The sequence below is a fragment of the Ostrea edulis genome, chromosome 5, assembly GCF_947568905.1.
Source record: "Ostrea edulis chromosome 5, xbOstEdul1.1, whole genome shotgun sequence".
Classification (NCBI taxonomy): Eukaryota; Metazoa; Mollusca; class Bivalvia; order Ostreida; family Ostreidae; genus Ostrea; species Ostrea edulis.
This window is the reverse complement of record NC_079168.1, coordinates 24,233,881-24,256,635: the sequence shown is the minus strand read 5'-3', so window position 1 is coordinate 24,256,635 and position 22,755 is coordinate 24,233,881. Positions and strand designations below refer to the sequence as shown.

The 22,755-nt window shown below is 36.5% G+C and overlaps 2 protein-coding genes across 2 annotated transcripts; both read right to left on the bottom strand.

Moving 5' to 3' along the window:
- Positions 1–314: 314 nt before the first annotated feature.
- LOC125652693 (cytochrome P450 2B5-like) lies at positions 315–4,659 on the bottom strand. The gene is made up of 5 exons (XM_048882051.2): positions 4,547–4,659; positions 3,411–3,761; positions 2,031–2,549; positions 1,113–1,553; positions 315–829 (listed from the first exon to the last, which is right to left on the bottom strand). The coding sequence occupies exons 2-5, from the start codon at positions 3,736–3,738 to the stop codon at positions 651–653; spliced, it is 1,467 nt and encodes a 488-aa protein (XP_048738008.1). The 5' UTR covers positions 3,739–3,761; positions 4,547–4,659; the 3' UTR covers positions 315–650.
- Positions 4,660–15,656: 10,997 nt separating this feature from the next.
- On the bottom strand, positions 15,657–21,105 carry LOC125652691 (cytochrome P450 2C8-like). The gene is made up of 4 exons (XM_048882049.2): positions 20,734–21,105; positions 18,467–18,985; positions 17,766–18,206; positions 15,657–17,497 (listed from the first exon to the last, which is right to left on the bottom strand). The coding sequence occupies exons 1-4, from the start codon at positions 21,092–21,094 to the stop codon at positions 17,319–17,321; spliced, it is 1,500 nt and encodes a 499-aa protein (XP_048738006.2). The 5' UTR covers positions 21,095–21,105; the 3' UTR covers positions 15,657–17,318.
- Positions 21,106–22,755: the final 1,650 nt, after the last annotated feature.

Below are 22,755 nucleotides of genomic sequence, written 5' to 3'. Positions count from 1 at the left end.
GGACCTATTCTAACCCGGATCCCCACGGGAGCACTCCATTTGAGTATGAGAATGACTCCATTTGAGTATGAGAATGATTTAATAAAAACGTTTTATAACCTTCACTTTTGAATATGAGTACGATTTAGAGCACGGAGTTCGAATTTGAGTATGAGAATATGCTCAGAAAAGTTTTATAGCCTCTAGGCCAGGAGTTTAAAAATATGTTCCCGACACTATGTGTTCCGGGGACAAAATAAGAACCGGGTAAAAACAATAAGTCTCCAAACTTCGCTTGAAAGACTTGCTTAAGGTATTTACATTCTACATACAAAATAATGAAACAGTTTTATTCTTATTATGTAATATAATAGTATGCAACATCGATAACTTCTAAAAACCCAGATTGGAGAATATTAAATCTCTTTAAACAGGTATCCGACAATGATAGAGTGCTTTATATGTTATACTCATGATACAATGCATACCCATAACTGAAATACGCCATATGCCTTCCTAACACATAACATTACACATCAAAGGTTACAACGGAAGAGGCATATAGCAAAAAACCTACTCAGTGTATTATACATATCAGCTTTGGAAATAATATGACAATATTGATATTCACGTATTTTACTACTTTATCATAGATAGAAAATATGCATGTTTTAGATACTAAGCGCCCTAAGTAAGAAGTCCTCTGGAGCGTAACTCACTCCCAAATTCCCCTCTAACGACGGCAGGTGCGCGGGATCAGCGGGTAGGATTTGGAATCGCTGTACTAAAGTTGTAGCAAACAAGAATAGCTCCATCCTAGCCAGAGATTCACCCAGGCAAACACGACGACCTGTAATTCAATTATTACAGTTATATGTAAAGATACATTATACCATAAAACCTAAACAACAGAATTTACTATTATTTAGATTATACTTTTGTTTAATTGTTTATTTGTTTTTATCATATTTTGTGTCGATTCACAGAATACTAAAAGTATACGACACGGTGGGAAAGTTTCTGTCGAATAAGGATGAATGTATAGATATGTTACAGTTTGGTAGTTAAAAATATCATACTCGAACTTCTTGTGAATTATCAGACTAACAAATCGGAAATAAATCGATTCTTACCGAGGGAAAATGTCAAAACTCGTTCAGTATTTACAAGCTTCCCATCAGCGTCAAGAAATCTCTCAGGTCGAAAGACTTTTGGATCCACAAAAACATCTGAGTCTAAGAGGACTGAATGTAAATTTGGAATTAAGAACACGTCTTTCGGAATAATGAAATCCCTGTATTTCAAGTCGGTGTTCAATCCATGGGGTAGAGCTAATGGCACAATACACCCCATTCGGAGAACTTCATGAAGAACTGCCTCCGTATATGGTAGATTAATTTTATCGTTCATACTAGGATACCTAGAATCGCCTATGACGTCATTGATTTCTTTGCGCATCTTCTCCTGAACTTCCGGATTTCTGATCATGAACACAGCAAACCATCGTAGTGCTGTTGATGTAGTCTCTGTTCCAGCGACGAAGAGATCAACCACAATCAACAGCAGTTGTTTCGCTGGAATATAACAACTGTTTATCTATTTGACACACATTGTATAATGCTATTTAAACTTTTCTATCTACGATAAACGCATGGTCTTAAAAGGACACTTCAGTACATGTAAAACATATTAGAATTAGAAGTACATAAAGAAAGGGTGAAGATAACGAATAATGATCAATCTCATAACTCCTATAAAAATACAAAATTACGAGTAGGACAAACACGGACTCCTGGATATCCATGTAGGGATCAGTGTCCAGGAGGAGTAAGCATACCCTATCGACCGGTCACGCCTTTGATCAGGTAAACGGAGTAATTCGTAGTCAAAATCAGTGTGTAATGAACGGTGTAATAGTTGGTATGAAACAAATCAGACAGCATTTTAACCAATGACAAGTTGTATCTTATAACATTAATATAGCATATATATCGAATTCCAAACATTACATTGTTTCTTTAAGGACAATCAAACGTCTGATTGAAACTCACTATTGAAAGTTGTGTGGGGGTTGCTTTCCTCAGATTTTATTTTCTTCAAATAAACATCGATGAAATCCCTCATATTGTTCTCATCAAAGCTTTCTTCGTGGTCTTTGACAATTTCATTCATATATTCTTCGATTATAGCAGCATTGCGCAACACTTTGCTGATTTTTAAAGGATCTCCGGGCACATGCCTCAAGAATGGAAAAATATTCGCTAAAAACATTACGCTTCCATTGCTGACATTTTCATTCATCAATTGAATTAACGAAACGAATTTTTTGTCGTCATGTTCAAATCTCTGACCAAAGTTGATAGAACACATTATATTTGAGACACAGACAGTCATCAACGTTCGAATACTTAGCGGCCGTCCATTCTGGGACTGGAGTTCCTGAACAAGAACACCCACTTCTTCCATTATCTTAGATTCCAAACTTCGTTTTCCAAATCCAAACTCTCTGAGTGCATGAAGAGAAAATGTTCTGTGTTCTCTCCAAAATTCCCCTGAAGTAAAGGTGATTCCTGAAATTTGAATGCGATATTAGTAAGTAGTCATTTAGTTTCAAATGGTGTTCGTCTATTGCTACGACAGTATTTGTTTTAGGTAGACGATTGAAAGTTTATAGCGTTGTAATCATGATAATATTTTCACTATTCATGGAACCAGGTAGATATATATTTTCGGATTATTTCAATTCCAATGTGGTCTTAATTCTATTCTACAGCTGCGAAACATGGAAAATGACAAAGGGTGACGAGCAAGTCCTGGATACCTTCCTACACAAGATCCCAAGGAGGATCCTGTGGATATACTGGCCCCAAAAGGTACGAAACGAGACATTAAAGATAAGAGCAGGAATGGAGCCCGTTATTAGTGTTGTAGGCACGTTTTAAGAATGGACAAGATCAAACACGCTAGATTAACATTCACATGGACTCCTGAAGGAAAGCGCAAGAGAGGCAGACCTACAGAAACACGGAGAAGAGCAGTAGAGAGAGAAATAAATGAAATTGGATTCAAGACCTGGACAGAGGCAAGCAGGATAGCAAAGCGAAGGACAGAATGGAGTTGTTCACGACCCTACTCTCCACAGGGAGAGAAGGAAATAAGGCAAAGTAAGTCAAGTCGTAGTTGTCACTACGATATGCATGAAATAATATTTGAAGTGGAGTAAAACAGATAAACATGTAAATGATCGAATGGTTGGTTTGTCACGACTCTCGATATTGTTTCTCAGGCAGATCGCCTCATATTACATAGCATACGATTGATGATAATAGTGTTTCAACTTAAATGCAATGAGATATATTTTCTAAGTAACGGTGCCTGTGAAAATATGCCTTGCTAAAACCATCAAAAGATAATCTAATCAGTCATGGTACCTTTATACTTGAATATCTCTTTGGTTGTATAAGAATCCGGTCTTTCGGAAACAATATCTGCATGTTTGATAAAAACATCTCTTATTGTGTCCAGTCCATTCACAATTACCATTGTTTTAGTGCCAGTAATCAGACTGAAAACATCTCCATACTTTTTCCTGTAAGTCTGGAAATTCTCCAACATCGAGTCTGGAGCCATGGAAAGTAGATTTCCCAGAAAAGGCACAGTGGGTGGTCCGGGGGGCAAGGCAGAGTCCCGGGAAGTTTTCTTCCACCATACATACAACAGAATTACCACGAAGGCGAGAAACACAGTCCACAGATCCATAATACTTATCTTAGCTATTCCATCTAAAAAAAAAAAAAAGTATGCAAGAAATATAGAATTTTTAAATTGAATACATTTTCACAATGTAACGCTAGTTATTTCCCCTTGAATACAGATGGTGGACAATACGTTGTACGGTCCTTAATTTCATTGGGTCAATATAAGAAATATATTTTAAAAATCACTATATCTGAATGTAAGATTTTTAGAATCAGTGTAATTACTGACAAAAATATATCGTGATGCTCAGGAACGCATCAATAAGCACGCCCTCAACATCCGGTGTTAGGGGAGTAGCTACAAAAATGTATGTCAATGGTAATTTAGGTTTAGAACGTGGAAATGAGTACTTCTAATTTGAAATTTATCTGCAAAATAAAGGAGTTCGTCCAAGATCAATCAATTGCTCTTTTAGTTTCGTTGATAACCCTGGATTTTCGATGAAAATACGTGCCTGTCACATAGCATTCGAGATCCTCCTCGAGAGGGACGTCAAACAATATACGAGTATAATCAATCAATCGAGATCTTCTCATGACATTTTTTCTAAAACAATCTAGCAGTGTTTTGCTTTATTCTATGAACTATTTTAGACCATTGACAAATGCATCTTACTGCAATAAAGCTGTACAAACTCCTAAATTTGACCTTTTACAAGAGTTTATAAAATTACAGTCAAAACACCATTCTCCCTATGTTTTCCTACCATTGCACTATTTCATGAGAGTTGCGATTGATCTAATCATTTCTGTTTCAAACAAACCAGAATGTTATAAACATTTACAGAACGTGTCATACATTGACTCACCTGTCAGAGCTAAAACCTCGTTACACGAATTAATTAAGTGTGTGCACGCAGAACAGAATCAACGTAGTCATCCGGGGATTTCTGATAGTGATTATCTTGACCTCAAAATGGAGTGACCCGAAATAGCTAGGTGTCTATGTACACAATGTACCTATATATTTATCAGAGTTCACCTCATGTTCTTATCTGTATGGAGACCCATGAAAGTCTACAAAACTATAACAGCGGGAAAAATTTAACGCACTTAAGAAAAACTTATCTGCGAAATATGTAAGGCACAGATAAGGATGAACTGTTTAATTTTATAACTAATTAATTTTTTTTTTCATTTTTGGTTTATGAAGAAAATAAGTCGATTTTATCACGTAATAATTTACAGTTTACTTTACAGTTATTTTTTCTAATATAAAACAGGCCGCTTACAACACATACAAAACTTCTCGTTGCTTATATCATTTACAATAATTCTAAACTAAAATGTGATAACATTGCATCTCCCCTTTAACAGTCTTTTCCCATTCTTGAAAAGATGACTAAAACTTCAACATGTATTAAAGTCTATTCACGAGAAACATGAATAAACCAATTAACAGTTTATTCACAAATTAAGCCCTCAAGATATTTCGGTCGTCTCACTGTTTGCAGTGGTCTAGGTTCTTGACACAGAGTGGTCAAAATTTCATCTGGTGTAGGCGTCTTCAGTGTAGTGGTCGGCACGTCGCTTTCGTCGGAAGGTAGTTGCGGTGGAATATCAAACATTGTTTCAGCATCAGCAGACGGTAGTTTCACCAATCTTAAGTACATGTAGTTGTCTGCGGTTTCTGCGATACAGTTTGTTATCACTCGTGCGCACAATATAATATCGGTCAGAGAGTGTTTGCTCAATGACGGCTGGTTCCCAGTGTTTTGAATCTTTCTGTACACGAATTATTACACCTCGGTTAATGTTGTGCAAGGTTGCAGATTGTTGATCATAATAGTGTTTCTGTTTGCCTTGGCTTGCGACAAATTGTGGATTACAGGATTCTACAACTCTCGAATTTAACATGTCGAATGTAAATGGTAACTTTGTACGCAACTATCTCTTCATGAGTGGTTGAAATGGCGAAAGTCCTACTCCATCAATCGGTGATGCGAGATAATTCATAAGACTTGTGTAGATGTCACCTCCAGATTCATCATCTTTTCGGAGCAAGTTCTTAACCGTCTGAACACACCTCTCCGCCTGTCCATTTGATTGCGGATATCTGAAACTTGAGATGATGTGAATAAAATACCAATCGGTCGCAAACTTTTTGAATGCATAACTTGAGAACTGTCGTCCATTGTCGGTAAATAGTTCTGTCGGGATGCCATGACGACCAAACACAGATTTATAAGCAGTGATTGTTTCTTAGCTGGTTGTTGTAGGCACACGGACTATTTCCGGATATTTGGAATTATAGCAATAAACACACAAAAGGTATTCCGAACCACGCGAAGGTACATGTATCTCTTGCTGTGTCAATGTCTCCTTACCGATAGAATCCCGATACGTGTTGCACAATGAGAATTGTCCGATAAAGTTTTTCATATCCTGATTTATTTTGACCCAAACTAGCATTTCTAGTGCTCGTGTTTGTGTTTTCACTATCCCCATTTGGGCTTCATGTAGCTTATTCAGCATCTCTGTTTGTTAGCTGATCGGTACCATAAGTCGTTGACCTTTGTATAACAGTCCATCTATGACCGTTATTTCATAACGGTAATTCCACTGAATGAAAGGTGAAAATAACGAACAGTAATCAATCTCATAAATCCCATAAGCAATACAAAATAGATAGTTGGTCAAACACGGACCACTCGACACACCAGAGGTGGGATCAGGTGTCTAGGAAAAGTAAGAATCCCCTGTCGACCGGTCACATCCGCCATGAGCCTTATATCTTGATCTGGTAAACGGAGTTATTCGTAGTCAAAATCAGTGTGCCACCAACGGTCTAACAATCGATATGAAACACGTCAGGCAGCATTTGACCCAATGATTGGTTGTATTGGCAAACTAGATCGTTATAACGACCATAGAATTAGCGAATTGCTGACATTAAACAAGACTGTTGAAATACCTGTACCATCAACTTGTTTGTCAGTAGCTTGTCTCTATTTAAAAACTGACCATAGGCAGAACAAACTTTTGCGTATCGAATCAGTTGAGAGATATGAACACCAGATGCAGGTGATAATGGAATATTGCTACATAAATGTGTAGAAGTAATCATCATCGCGTTTGTCATAACGTTGAGTTGTTAGTTTGCCGTTAATATCTACATTCAATAAAATATCCAAGTACGAAGCAGAAGTGGACGACTCTGTGGTGTCTTTTATTTCGAGTTTTTTAAGAATCCACATTTGATTTACACCACTTCTGGCAAATGTAGTCATACCCTAAGTTTGAATTTTCTCCTTCACAGCTGTTAATGATTTTGTAAGGAGCAAAGATAGGGGCTAGGTAGAGCACTTACTGGATCCAGCGATATATCTTTGTAAGGGTTTTTATGTAGTTTAGGAATCCAGTATAGGTACGGTAACTCATATTCATTCAACTCACCGACTGGGATACCAAATGTACCTAAAACTGAAGCATGGGTTTGAAGAATTTTTTTAAAGGGCAGTTGAAGTATAAGTACGATTACCAAAAGTGGAGTTAATGCCAAGTTCGTTTAAAATACAGTTGTGATAATGAGCCTTACAAACAAAGACAATGTTGTTACAAGCTTTGTTAGCTGGAACCAAAATATATTCATCATGTAACCTTTTTAATTCTTTTATCACTTTTGGTTTACTAAACACAGAAGGGTAGATAGTGCAATCAACGGAACACTCGATCGTTCAACTGACCAACCAACCAATACGGTATATTTCAGCGTTTGTAATGTCTCATCAGCCTCAATCGAATCAACGTCTATCTCGTCATCTCGGGTGTCGTTTTCGAATAAGACCAACTCATCTGAGATATGCATCTCTTTACCTGGTACGTACACTAGCTTAATCGTAGCTCTGTAACCTTTTAACCTCATAAGCATTCGTTAAAGTTTAGGAGTCGAATGTTACAGTGGTTTCTTGTAGATCGAGACAATGGGTTTATGGTCTGCTTCCACGGTCACTCTTAGCCCGTAAATGTAGTGATGAAGCTTCTCTCATCCGTATACAATATCTAGTATCTCGATCTGAGTATACCGCTTCTGTGTCTCCGTTAAGGCCCGCAATGAGCATACCGCTTCTGTGTCTCCGTTAAGGCCCGCAATGAGCATACCGCTTCTGTGTCTCCGTTAAGGCCCGTGAACTGTGCTACAGGATGTCTATCTTGGAGAAGTACTACGTCCCATTGAGCTTGCGTCTCCCGAAATCGTTACTGGATTGCGTACATGGTAATTATAAATACCAGTGTATTGGAAACTTTACATGTACTAACTTTCCTGCTGAGGGGCATCCCAGAGTCATTCTACGTCAGATGTGTTGTTGTAGAATTCTATGAAGTGGAACGGTCACGTCAGACAGTTTAAGAATTTCGGAACAACACCTAACTTGCATTTAACTCTTGATACGTCATTTGGCAGCTGCATATCTACTGTCGCACGAACTTTCTCGGAGTATATTTTAATGCCATTGTTCGTAATAAAATGTCCTACATGCCTCACTTCCGGTACACGAAACTCCACTTTACTTTTATTTACCTTAAAGTTAATTTCGCGACGTTGTAGTGACATCTGTTGTAAACGGAAATCATGTTCCGCTGTGGTCTCTCCCCATACTAGGACGTCATCACCAATGCATTCTACACCCGTCAAATCAGAAATCATCTCCTGAACCCGTTTAGAAAACACTTCCTGCGCAGAGTTTTTCCCAAAGGCAAACGCAAGTACCTATACCGAGCAAATGGGATATTGAATGTCAGCAACTTCGAACTGGGTTCATAAAGTTTGATATGCCAGAATCCGTGAGTCGCGTCAAACTTGAAAAACACTTAAATAGCTTACAAAAGCTTTTCAATCACTTCGTTTACTATGTTCTATCTTAATTGCACGATTCAGATCCTTTGGATCAATGCAAAGTCCTATCTTGTTCGGTTTACGCACTATCACCACACCCATCCGTTGGGTCATCTTGTTTCGCGATAATTCCGAACGTTTCCATTTGCTCAAGTTCACTTTTTACTTTGTCACGGAGCACTGCAGGGACTTTACGCGGTGGGTGTGTGACCTGAAGTTACAGTTTCATCGAAGTTGATGTGGTGTTTCCCGGAAAGTTCGCGTAGTCCTTTGAAAACATCCTCATACGTTTTCAGTACATTCTCCTTTGTCGTTTTCCACAGAGTGTACACGTACAATTGATTCAATTTCTGTACACGCATTCTTGCCCATTATAGCCTGCGCATTTGTATCGACAATGAAAAATGGCAACTCATATTTTCGGCCACACACATGACATTCTAGAATTGTGCAATTCTGTGAGATTTTGTTTCCACCATACATGACTAATCTTCCCTTTGTGTTTGTGAGCTGTTGATAATTTAATTCCAACTTTATCGAAAACGTGTTTTGGAATAATGTTCGCATGGGAACCTGTATCCAGCTTAAATTCTACATTATGGTCATTATTTGTCAAAGTTTCAATCCAATCATTTTTATCTTGATCCACCGTGTTAAAATGTACGGTTCCAATGAAAAGTTCAGTATAGATCAGAATCTGCATCGAGCCACACTCCTATCCGGTTAATCTTCTTTGCAGAGCTAAATTGTTTGACAAACGACATTTAGCAAAATGATTCTTCTTTTGGCAACCATTACAAATTTTGCCATAAGCGGGATAGTCACCTATTATTTTTTATTTGTTTTCTTCCATAATTACGACAACCCTCCTCGTTTTTTATGTTTTATGTTCTTCTGTGAGTTGAATTTTCTAACACAATTCGACTTACGTCATTGCTTGAGCCCTGGTCTGCGTTCAAGATCGTAGCGGCTAGCCTAGTGGCTAGGTATGGTGGCTGATTTGTGCCATTTTACACTTTATCGTCTTTTTGTTATTTTGAGGCGAAAAAACAACAAAACGATATTTAGCTACTTTTCGTCCCGAAATAACGAAAAGTCGACAAAATTATAATATTAGGTACTTTTCGCCTCAAAATAACGAAAAAACAACACATTGCAAAATGGCACAAACCAGCCACCATACCTAGCCCCTAATCTTGAACGCGGCCCTGCACACATCAATTGCTTTTTTCAATTTCAAATCTTGATTTTCTGAGTAAACGTGAATCTCTGATTAATTCGCCAGCTAATTGTTTGAATTCACAAGGCTGTGCTTTATTTCTCAAATCTGTCACGAAATTGTCTGTGGTCTCATCCTGTCCCTGATGACGTGTGAAAATACATGTCTAATGTATATAAAGTTCTAACGACATTCACGGTACTCTTTAAACCTAGTTTTTAACACATCTGTCTTGTTATAAACACGGTGTGCTTCAATGCCGGCCAGCATCGTGAGGATTCGGGTTAGAATAGGTCCTCAGTACCCCTTGTTTGTCGTAAGAGGCGACTAAATGGGGCGGTCCTTCGGATGAGACCGCAAAAAACCGAGGCCCCGTGTCACAGCAGGTGTAGCACGATAAAGATCATTCCCTGCTCAAAGGCTGTAAGCGCCGAGCATAGGCCTAAATTTCGCAGCCCTTCATCGGCAGTGGTGATTTCTCCATATGAGTGAACAATTCGTGAGAGGGACGTTAAACAATATACATGTACAATCAATCAATGCCGGTCATGTGCAAAAGAGTAACTATCTGCACCTTCTCGGCTTTTTCGTCCAATTCTTATGGTCGTAAGATAGAGTTCAAAGTCTTGTAGCCACTCCTTCTAATTATTTGCAAGATTTCATTCCATCAAAAGATGGCCTTTTCTAATTTTTTGCAAGATTTCATTCCATCAAAAGATGGCCTGGAAGCTTCAGTTGCTCCAACAGGGCCGTAAATTACATGGAGGCGGAGGAGGCAGCTGCCTCCTCCAACTTTTGAGCCAAAAAAAATTAAAATTTAAAGTTCATTAGAATTTATGTTGTTTCCAATAACTAAGAACATGATACCTCCCTTAAAAAGCATTCCAAATCTTTCTTTTAGAATGAGTTAGTCAAGTAACATCTTAGAAGGCCCTAGAATCAAGGATTTTGCACGAAACGTGTTCAGTGTGCACAAAATGTGCTCAGCGTCTGGGGCCTGGGCGGCCCCCAGACCCCCGCCTAATTTCCTGCCTCCTCCAAATTGAAGGTTAATTTACGGCCCTGTCCAACGTTCAATCAATTCAATATGTTGACGGTACGCAAAAAGATATTGTACACTCTTAAACAATTATGTCATACTTCTATTTATTTGATGAATTCTAATTCTGGACATTGTACAGAACAGTTTCTTCAATATTAGATCTGCCACTTCATCATTTGCATTTTAGAGCATGACGTCATATATTTCATCTTTTGTTGCACATTTATAGGACTTGTTCCTTTCTTTATTTTGTTTGTCAACAGAAGATTACGTGTTTCTGGAAACGCAATGCGTTAAGTGAGATCTACATCTGTCACAGTTTGAGAACTTTACTTTTGTCTTTACATATTCGACGAAGACGATGATGCCCACAATTAAGGCCCTGCACTTTAAAGGAAGACGAAAATCGAACAGCATGAAGTCAGCCATTTTTATTTAGTTGACAGACAATAACTTTTAAGAAAAAAACCTTAACTTAGGATAGACGTTGAGCAACATATGAAATTGATTGAAAACAGTAATGTTGTATCGTACTTTTCATTCATAGATAAGAATTGAACGTGCAAGCCCGCCCGGCGCTCTAAATAAAATACTTATACACGTGACCGTGATATGACCCCTATCTTAATCTGTGGTAAATAAAACACAAATATGTTCGTCTGTTATCGGTAAATTTATTACCATAGCAAGTTATAAATTCATGGAAACTAATGCACATCTTGAAACGAAACAAGAACATTGTACATATACATGTATATGTATAAAAAATTAATATGAATCAAGTGTTGTGTTCATACTACAATATTCATTGTCTTGAAAATAAACATTGTAAATTTTATGATGATATTAAATAGATGCTATATATGTATTGATATAGGCGCCATATTTTTACAAACACGGTTATTATGTAAGGCATAAGCCTACTTTTAAAAACGTCATACCGGTTGCATAAGTTTTAATCTACAGTTGCTGACGGCTAAACGTGAGTGAAATATTCTAGACGGAACGTAAAACAAACATTAGATAAACAAATACAATTTTTATGTGCAGAGAACAAGTGCACAGCCGATTAAAACTGCTCGCTCTTAAAATTAGAGTTTTGTCGGCTTATCTTCAACATGGCTCTAATTACACTCGACTTACACAACTTCTGTCACAGTAATCGTATGAACTGCCTCAGTGTGCCGTATTCAGATACATGTATAGGGACACAGAATTAATATGTACCAAAGGGATCGGAAATTACGACAATATTGGTACAAAGTTTTCGGAAAGATGGTTTCAATGTTAGAAAAAGAAATATCAGTGTTGTGTTCAAACCGTTTCACCAATAATCAATTCATACAGATGAATCACTGTGTGCCAGTAAACAGTATAGAAACAAGAAAGCTTCACCATGATACAAGGTCAAACATCATGGTATGCAGTCACACCTGGTAGTCAAGTGGTTCCCACTTCTGGATAAACTCAAGTATACATTAAAAGAGTACACCAATTAGTTCTTTTAGAAAGTAAGCAACTTCATAGACACAAAAAACACAGCCGATGGACAAAAGCACTCGGAAGTCCGCCCAACCGCGACCCAACCCTCAGCCACTCTCAGTTCATTCAAGGTCGGAAGTCGTTCCCACTGCATCTAATTTTACCCTGGAAAAAGATCATATGCAGGTGGGGAAAATCTGAGAAACTCCATGGCTTTTTTCAAGCGAAAAGCATTAGCGGTGCGTTTTCTTTTTCTAGATTTCCGGAAATAGTATAGATTTTATTCATCATAATCTACATCGTGGCAGGCTACTGACAAATAAGTTGATCTAGTCTCGTTTAAGTCAGGATTTCGCAAATTATATGGTCATTATAATGATCTAATTTGCAAATACACGCTATATGATGAGTTTCACACCAATTCTTAGACTTCTTTGCTCTTTTGACTACCGATTACTCCGTTTAGCTGATCAACCTAGTGATTCACTAGAAAGAACACACTCTCTTAAGTGAGCTTGGCTGGTTCCCAGTGATTCACCAGAAAGAACACATTCTTTAGTTTAAATAATAGATTGATGGAATGGTCTTCAGGAAATGATATTTTGTCTGACACACAATTTGGTTTTAAACCAGGGTTTGGTACAATTAATAAGAACAAGTTGTTCTACAAATTAGTGTGTCACAGGAAAACTTGTGAATGTTATTCGACAACTTTACTGTGACGTCAAGTCACGTGTTAGGTTTAAGTCCGATTTTTCCGATTTCTTCTTCTCTACAAATGATGTAATGCAAGGGAAAGCATTGTCTGCTTTCCTATTTTCTCTCTACATCCATGATTTTTAAGGTGAGCTTATTTCAAGTATATGTGAACCAACCCGACTAAAAGATCTAGCATTGTTTCTTCTGATGTATGCTGACGACACGTTTTTAATGGAAGAGTCAAAGAAAGGTCTTCAAAGTATATTAGATAAATTACATGCTTATTGTAACAGATATAATATTGAGGTCAATGTTGCGAAAATTGTTGTATTTAGAAAAGGTATAAACCTACCTCGTCGTGATAACTGGTTTTATGATATGGAAACAATTGAAATTGCCAATAGTTTTAATTATTTAGGAGTGACTTCTTATTACTTTATCATTCCAGGATTAATCACATAAAAATTATATAAAATAATTGAGAGCTTGTATCACTCTTTCGATGGTAAAAATCATACTTCATAAGAGGTGTTTTAACGAGCCATTGAATAAAATGTTAGTGTAATGAGCTACAGCTATACTGTAAACTGAATTTAGGAAATTGAACTTGTCTGGTTCCCAGTGATTCGCTCGATTTTAGTTTACGAATAAATAGCTCATTGATGATGGATTCTTTAAGAACGAAGAAGTGTTAAATTCTGAAAGAATTTTTAACAGTTTTTACCATTAATTTGAGAAATATTCAAATGATAAACTTATTTACATTTGTGAAATTAAAAACAAAAGCTGTGAAGACAACGAACAGTGACCAATGTCATAATATTGATAACTGTTCGTTATCTTCACTATATCAACATAAAGTCTGTTGCAGTTCGCCCCGTTGATTATGTTGAAATGTTTTACGACAAACATCTATAGATATGTGGTAAAGAATATTTGACCAAGAATCTATATGCTTTATAGTGCTTGAAAATATGAACCACTACCTCACAATAGTTGAAAGGTTTCACGGATATTTTTAATCCAATATTCGGCATCAAATCGGGTAATGACTAAAACCCGGTCTCGGTCCCGGTCTTCGGTCTCGGTCCCGTGACTAAAACCCGGTCTTCGGTCCAGGTCCCAGATTTTTTTATTCGATAAAAACAGAATACATCAGGATATTGGAGCCCCATTTCTCGTTAACTTAGGTATGACATCTCATGCCTGCATTCTGATAGTTGATTGATCATGTTATTTTCTTCTTTCGTAAAATAATATGTGAAAACTCCGGCACCGCTGGGACCGAGAAATAAAAACAATGCTAAAAGCCGGTCCCGGTCTCGACATTTTCCCTCAATAGCCGTTTTAACTACCTTTTCATAAAAAAAGGAGTACAAAACAGAGAGTTGGGCAAACACGGACCCCTCGACACACCAGAGGTGGGATCAGGTTCCTAGGAGGAGTAAGCATCCCCTGTCGACCGGTCACACCCGCCGTGAGCCTTATATCTTGATCAGTAAACGGAGTTATCCGTAGTCAAAATCAGTGTGCCAAGAACGGTGTAACAATCGGTATGAAACACGTCAGACATCTGACCCAACGACAGGTTGTATGGGTAAACTAGATCTTTATAACGACCACAGAATTAGCGAAATGTTGACTTTAAACGAGACTGTTCAAACCTGTTTGTCAGTAACCTGCCTCGATTTAAAAACTGATCATACGCAGAACAAGCTCTTCCGTATCGAATCAGTTGAGAGATATAAACACCAAATACAGCTGGAATATTGCTACATAGATGTAAATATGGGAATTTGACGATGGAAAAATTGAAATCATCCAGTTTGTCATAAAGTTGAGTTGTTAGTTTGCGTTAACATCTATTTTCAATAAAATATCTAAGTGCGAAGCAGATGTGGAGGACTCTGTTGTGTCTTTTATTTCGAGTTCACTGCTATATATCGAATCGACATATGAATGAAAATGATTATAGTTAATAGATAAAACGTCCCCAATATATCTAGATGTCGAGTTGAAGGACACAACAAGAGATTTTTTCTTCTCGTGTAGAAGGTTTTGAATAAATTCTGCCTCACAAGAATATAGAAACAGGTCAGCTAAGAAAGGAGCACAATTTGTGGACGTAGGATGCGGGACCGATCAGAAACCATAAATTAAACATTCACAAGACCAACACAGTACAAAACAACACCAATCAAATATGTCATCCACTTCTATCTCAAAACAACAGTACCATGCAATCAAGTCCACCAACCACTTCTATCATAAAACCTGAGCCGTGAAAAATAACACAAATCAAATCCGTCATTCACATCTATCTCAAAACCAATTACTTTTTCAAGAAGTTATATTTTCTATCCCTAAAAGAAGTAAAGAAAAAAATGATACACCTTGTGATGACAAGCAAATTGAGACGAATGCCGTATTTACATGCTCATTTACGAATTATATTCTGAGTGAATTCATTTCAATGTAAAACCTATACGGTACCAATTTTGATGCACCAGATGCGCATTTCGACAAATAATGTCTCTTCAGTGATGCTCTAACCGAAATTTTGGAAATTCGAAATAACAATAAACTTGTAAGAGCTAAAAGGAAAACTAGAGCCAAATTCGTTCAAGGACAGAGCTATGCATGAGGAGATAATTTTTAATTTTGAAATGAATTTCTAAGTTTTATCCCAGCAATTGAATATACATCCGTATTTCCAAGCTAGTAACGAAGTACTTAACTTCAATATGATTTACTAGTACAACAACAAAATAATCATGTATATCAATACCAAAAGCTGTACAAATTATTACAAACGCCCTATCTACATGGTCATGTACGAATTATATTCTACGTTATTTCAATATGATTTACAACAAATGATATCATGTATATTAAGACAAAAAGCTGTATAAATTATCAAATTGGTTACATTTCAGAATGTAAATCACCTAACATGTAATATACAAAGCCATGTGACTTACAGTAATATACAAAGTCATGTGACATATGTGATATACAAAGTAATGTGACTTATATGTAACATACAAAGTCATGTGACTTACATGTAATATACAAAGCCATGTGACTTACAGTAATATACAAAGTCATGTGACATATGTGATATACAAAGTAATGTGACTTGTATGTAATATACAAAGTCATGTGACTTACATGTAATATACAAAGTCATGTGACATAGTAATATACAAAGTCACGTAACTTATATATAATTTATAAAGGTACGTAACTTACATGTAATATACAAAGTCATGTGACTAATATGTAATATACAAAGTCACTCACATGTAATGTACAAAGTCATATAACCTGTATATAATATACAACGTCACATACATGAAACTTATATGTAATATACGAAATCATATGACTTACATGTAATATACGTCACATAACTTATGTAATATTCAAAGGTCTTCGAGTGATATGAAATTAAAAAAGTCACAAGACGTTTACTACTCGTATACATTATCATTGATATCAGTAAATAGCATTAATATTTCCCATATAACTTGTACAGCCTAATGATTGCCCATATCTGTCTCATGAACTGAAAAGTGGACAAAAAGATTTAACACATTCACCTCCCGTTTGTGTGCAATGATACGATATACTTATAATTAAGAACGGTGGGCACTCACAAATCAATGTGGTATTATCATAGAAGTGAAATTACTTGTACATTGTTAGTATTTATCATAAGATGTTAATTCTGTAATATAAAGCATATTAGTTTTGCATAGTCACAGATTTTAACTTTTAGATGACACGTTTTACCCAAAGAATGCTTGAAATGTGAAAGATATAATAAACTTAGATCGATATCCATTTCTTTTGAAAATTTCGTAAACAATAACATACCGCAAATTTGTTTACAAAACAAATAATAAACTCTCTAAATTGAGCTTCTGTGATGATGTATAACCTTAATTCTTATGTAAAATCTTTTAAACACATTAGACAATATATTTTGATCATTAAAAGTGAAAACAAAATTTTGGGGAAAATCGTGAATCAGTCCCTTTAAAAGATTCAACTTTTATCACATATAACATGCATATGTATAAGGTAGATGTAAAAGTTGCAAAATCTTCCCTTAAACTTGAATAGGTGTTTGACCATGGTAAAGTAATACATATGTTCTATTAACGATACAAAATATATGCATGATTGGAATAAAGAACACGTCTTCCTTTAAAGTATGACATTGTGTTAACGGTTAAAAAGAGGAGGGGTATATACTTCAGTAGTTTACATTATTTTTCAGCTTTATCTATGCCCGTTTTAGATATTCAATGTCTTAAGTAGGAAGTCCTCCGGAGCGTAACTCACTCCCAAGACTCCTTTGACCGGAGGCAGGTGCGCGGGATCAGCGGGTAGGATTTGAAATCGCTGTACTAAAGTTGTAGCAAACAAGAATAGCTCCATCCTAGCCAGAGATTCACCCAGGCAAACACGACGACCTGTAATTCAATTGTTACACTTAAGTACACATTCTACCATAGAAACTAAACAACAGAATTTACCATTATCTAGATTAGACTTTTGTTTAATTGTTTGTTTTTATAAAATTTTGTGGTGATTCACAGATTATTAAAACGTATATGACACAGTGTGTAATTTTCTACCAAATAAGGGTGAATGTATAGATATGTTACTATTTGATGCATAAAAACATTATATTTTCTGTGACTTTTCACACGTACAAATTTGAAATGAAGCAATCCTTACCAAGGGAAAATGTCAAGACTTGTTCAGTATTTACAAGCTTCCTATCAGCGTCAAGAAATCTCTCTGGTCGAAAGACTTTTGGATCCACAAAAACATCTGGATCGAAGAGGATTGAATGTAAATTTGGAATTAGAATAGCGTCTTTCGGAATAATGAAATCCTTGTATTTCAAGTCGGTGTTCAATCCATGGGGTAGAGCTAATGGCACAATACACCCCATTCGGAGAACTTCATGAAGAACTGCCTCCGTGTATGGTAGATTAATTTTATCGGTCATACTAGGATACCTAGAATTTCCTATGACGTCACTAATTTCTTTGCGCATCTTCTCCTGAACTTCCGGATTTCTGATCATGAACACAGCAAACCACCGTAGTGCTGTCGATGTAGTCTCTGTTCCAGCGACGAAGAGATCTCCCACAATCAGCACCAGCTGTTCCGCTTAAATAAAACAATTTTTTTCTCTACCACATCTTCCATACAATCATAAATAAAAGCAAAGACAAACTGAAACGTTTCCGAATTAGTGGTGTTGGATGTAATTAGATATATTGTTTTAAATGAAAGCTGAAGTTCAGAATATTCTAAGACTCAAAAGTAAATAATATTAGTACAGTATATGCATCAAATTCAAAAGCATTTCACCAATTCTTTCTTCTAAGACAATCAAATGCCATCTAACTTGCATAATGTAAACTCACCATTGAAAGTTGTCCGAGTATTGCTTTCCTCGGATTTTATTTTCTTCAAATAAGCATCGATGAAATCCCTTATATTGTTCTCATCAAAGCTTTCTTCGTGGTATTTGACAGTTTGATTGATATATTCTTCGATTACAGCAGCATTGCTCAACACTTTCCTGATTCGTAAAGGATCCCCAGGAACATACCTCAAGAATGGAAAGATATTTGCTAAAAACAGGATGCTGCCATTGCTAACATTTTCATTGATCAATTGGATTAGCGAAACGAAGCTTTTGTCGTCATGTTCAAATCTCTGACCAAAGTTGATAGAACACATTATATTTGATACACAGACGGCCAGCAACGTTCTAATGTTGAACGGTTGTCCATTCTTTGACTGAAGTTCCTGAACAAGAACTACCACTTCTTCCATTATCTTCGATTCCAAATTTCGTTTTCCAAATCCAAATTCCCTGAGGGCATTGAGAGAAAATGTTCTATGTTCTTTCCAAAACTCCCCCGAAGCAGAGATGATTCCTGAAATTAGTAAGTACATGTAGTTGTTAGTTCATCTATCTTTACGACTATATTTTTCTAGGCAGTGTAATAAATTACAAATTGTATAGCGTTATAAGCAACTGAGTACTATTTTCTCATGGAAGTAGGTATATAGATATTTTACGAGACCAGGCAGATAGATATTTTTCGGGACCAGCCAAATAAATATTTTTTCAGGACCAGGCATATCGATACTTTTCGGGATCTGGCAGATAGATATTTTCGGGATCAGGCAGATATATATTTTTCGGGACCAGGCAGATAGATATTTTTTTGTTGAAAAGCAACTGTCTGTATGGTGTCATATCTTTTTAACCGAAAAACTTTTTAGTCTTTTTTTTTTTTTTGATCAAGATTGACTTTTTAAAGGCCAATGGGTTTGAGACCAATGAGGGACATGAAATGGCCAATGGGTTTCCGGCGAATGCCATACTTAATATTTGTTTGTTTTACGTCTCTTCGGGAATCCTCTGCTCATATTGACACGTCACCAGCTTTAGGTATAGCGGGACAAATTTCGACCTCTGCGTGGCAATGGATGACGTAGATTGATGGCTCTTTTTGTGCAAACTGCGATCACAACATGTGACCTCGCCCTCTTAGGTCACATTCTAATGACTCGTGACTATCGTTTCTAAATATTGAGCGTCTGGCGATGGAACAGTCGCTGCACATTTCGATTTCTTATGTTTTTATGTTTGACTCGGCCAAAGTACAAGCAGGGATCGAACCCACGACCATGAGGTGAAGGCTTTGACCACTGAGCAAACGCCACCAGTCATAGTGTGTCAAAATAGGCGTGGCACGTATTGAAGCAACGCTACCAGTCAGGGTGTGTCAAAGTAGACGTGGCACGTATCGATGCAACGCTACCAGTCAGGGAGTGTCAAAGTAGACGTGGCACGTTAAACAACCATATACAGTGATTTTTAAGTCCCATTTTGGGTCCGAATTTCGGCCCTTTCTCCTTCTAAAAATTGCCCCCCCCCCCCGCCACAAATTTAGCTTCCATTTTTTTTCTAATAATATAATTATGAAAGGAAAACGTATTTGAAACAAATAAACATTCGATGTTAATTATATACATAAGAGTTATGGGAATGATGATTTGGATAGAATAGTTGAAAATTTTAGACGGTTAAAGAAAATTAGATGTGTAATATAAAGGCAATATAATGTTTGATATGATTTTGAAACTTGTTTACGATAAAATTGATTTTTCCCAATTTGAATGAAATGTCGACAATTTTCCTAATTCGAAAGCCACAGGACACCTTGTAAAAATGTATAAAAAAAAAAAAATCAAAAAAAAAAATCACTGATATATACCAACTAAAGAGCTCAAAATCTGTACTAACGTACTTCAAGTCGCCAGTATAATTGAAATAATCCTGGAAGTACATAAACATAGAAATGATCGGTTGATGGTATGGTAAATGTTTGAGGGGAAACTAATGATGCAGTGTTAACCGGTTGGGGAGAATTCGCTCATCAGATTAGCCTGTGTCTAGATTATCGTCTTGGTAAGAAATCACACGGCGACTCTACTGTTTCTCAGGTAGGTCACGATGTGCTAGTGTCATAAGATAATACCGTAATAGTGTGATAATGTTTCAACTTCAATGCAAAGAGAGAAGAAAAAAAAACTCATTATATATTCTCGAAATAATTCCTGTGAAAATATGTCCCACTGAAGCCATCGTAACATACATGTCCACTACTCCTACCTTTATACTTGGATATTTCCTTAGTTAGAAAAGTATCCGGCCTTTCAGAAACAATGTCGCCATGTTTGATGAAAATATCTCGTATTGTGTCCAGTCCATTCACAATGACCATTGTTTTGGTGCCAGTAATCAGACTGAAAACATCTCCATACTTCTTCCTGTAAGTCTGAAAACTCTCCAGCATCGAGTCAGGGGATATAGACAGAATATTTCCCAGAAAGGGCACAGTGGGCGGCCCTGGGGGTAAGGCCGGGTCTCGGGAAGTTTTCTTCCACCATACATACAGCAGAAGTACCATGAAGGCGAGAAACAAACTCCACAACACCATACTTAGAGTGTTGTGGTCTGTATGGAAGCTCATTAATGCCTACAAAACTATCGGTCCTACTAAACAGAGTACGCTAGAGTACTTTAGAGTACGCTGGTAAAATTTCATAATTTAATGCAATTTAACTGCTGTTTGTAGGTGTTCTTACTTTAGTTTAACCTTATAAATATATATCTGGAATATATTGTGTTTGTTTTCATTATATTTAGAAAATATTTTGAATTACAGTTTACCGTTTGATCCCAATCAAATTTAACTACATATGTATATAAAGTACCAGCGCATTACACTAAATTTCCCAAGATTATGTCTTAATCTTATTTTTAAAGTATTAAGTCTTTTTTAGTCAACTGAACAGTGAATTCCACTAAAATAAATCATTCAGTGGTATTTAGAAAAACATAAAAATGAAATGATTACATCTATGAAGATGATTTCTTTGGTGATTGTCGCTGTGGTTTTAAATCAACACTGGATGTGTTTTTAAAGGCCAGCAATTATTCAATTCTAAATAACTATCAATCATACGTAAAATTAATTACTGATGCAATATGTCACATCGCTTAATTCTTTCTCCAAACAAAGTAGTAATAATCGGGATCGTGATGCCATAAATCGTCAATAACTTTAATGTAACAGTTGTTTTCTGGTCAAAATATCGCTAAAAAGCAAATACTTTTGATAAATTTTGCAATATTATTTTATTATCATGTTTATTTAAGTGGTATACATACAAATAAACAATTAAATTGCATTAAATTATGAAATTTTACTAGCGTACTCTATAGTACTCTAGAGTACTCTGTTTAGTAGGACCCCCAAAACTATTAGTGGATATAAAAAGACGAACTTACAATGAAAAGAAAACAATGAACGTCATATAGTATATCAAAATTATCTAATATCAAAACAATCCCTCTGTAGTTACAGGGCCGTAAATTACATGGAGGCGGAGGAGGCAGCTGCCTCCTCCAACTTTTGAGCCAAAAAAAATTAAAATTTAAAGTTCATTAGAATTTATGTTGTTTCCAATAACTAAGAACATGATACCTCCCTTAAAAAGCATTCCAAATCTTTCTTTTAGAATGAGTTAGAAGGCCCTAGAATCAAGGATTTTGCACGAAACGTGTTCAGTGTGCACAAAATGTGCTCAGCGTCTGGGGGCCTGGGCCCCCAGACCCCCGCCTAATTTCCTGCCTCCTCCAAATTGAAGGTTAATTTACGGCCCTGAGTTAGTCTTAATATTAATCTCAGCGAGATTCGTCGGATATTTCGACTGACGCCTCTTTCGAATCTCAGACCAGTGCCACACAAAGTGATTCGGGAAATCTTGCCTGAACTTCGGCCACTAGTTGCGATTAAAAATGGATGAAACTGAATTTCTTTCTCGCTTCAACTTTCGCCTTAGACATCCTATTAACTCCCTATCACAATGCAACATGCATTTCTTACCTTTACATAGTGTAAATCCCACAGTAAATAAAGTTGGTTATTTTTTAGCCATTCCTTAAATGGCCACCATTTCATTTTTACCCTCTCAACACTTAAAGGACACAACGCATGTTTCTAAACTTTTTCATTTTTTCAGCAAAATTAACTCTTTTTATGCCTAAAACTACTTTAAATGTGTTTTAAATGAAATATTTTGTGTAGTTTTCGAGTTTGAAAGCGATGAAATTCAAATCTTGCGATAT

Coding starts and splice junctions, on each gene's coding strand:
- LOC125652691 (XM_048882049.2), bottom strand. CDS start 21,094: ATGAGCTTCCATACAGACCACAACACTCTAAGTATGGTGTTGTGGAGT. Junction 18,207..18,466: donor TACTCGGACAACTTTCAATG/GTGAGTTTACAT, acceptor GTTTTATTTAAG/CGGAACAGCTGGTGCTGATT. Junction 17,498..17,765: donor AGTCTTGACATTTTCCCTTG/GTAAGGATTGCT, acceptor ATTGAATTACAG/GTCGTCGTGTTTGCCTGGGT.
- LOC125652693 (XM_048882051.2), bottom strand. CDS start 3,738: ATGGATCTGTGGACTGTGTTTCTCGCCTTCGTGGTAATTCTGTTGTAT. Junction 1,554..2,030: donor CCCCCACACAACTTTCAATA/GTGAGTTTCAAT, acceptor GTTATATTCCAG/CGAAACAACTGCTGTTGATT. Junction 830..1,112: donor AGTTTTGACATTTTCCCTCG/GTAAGAATCGAT, acceptor ATTGAATTACAG/GTCGTCGTGTTTGCCTGGGT.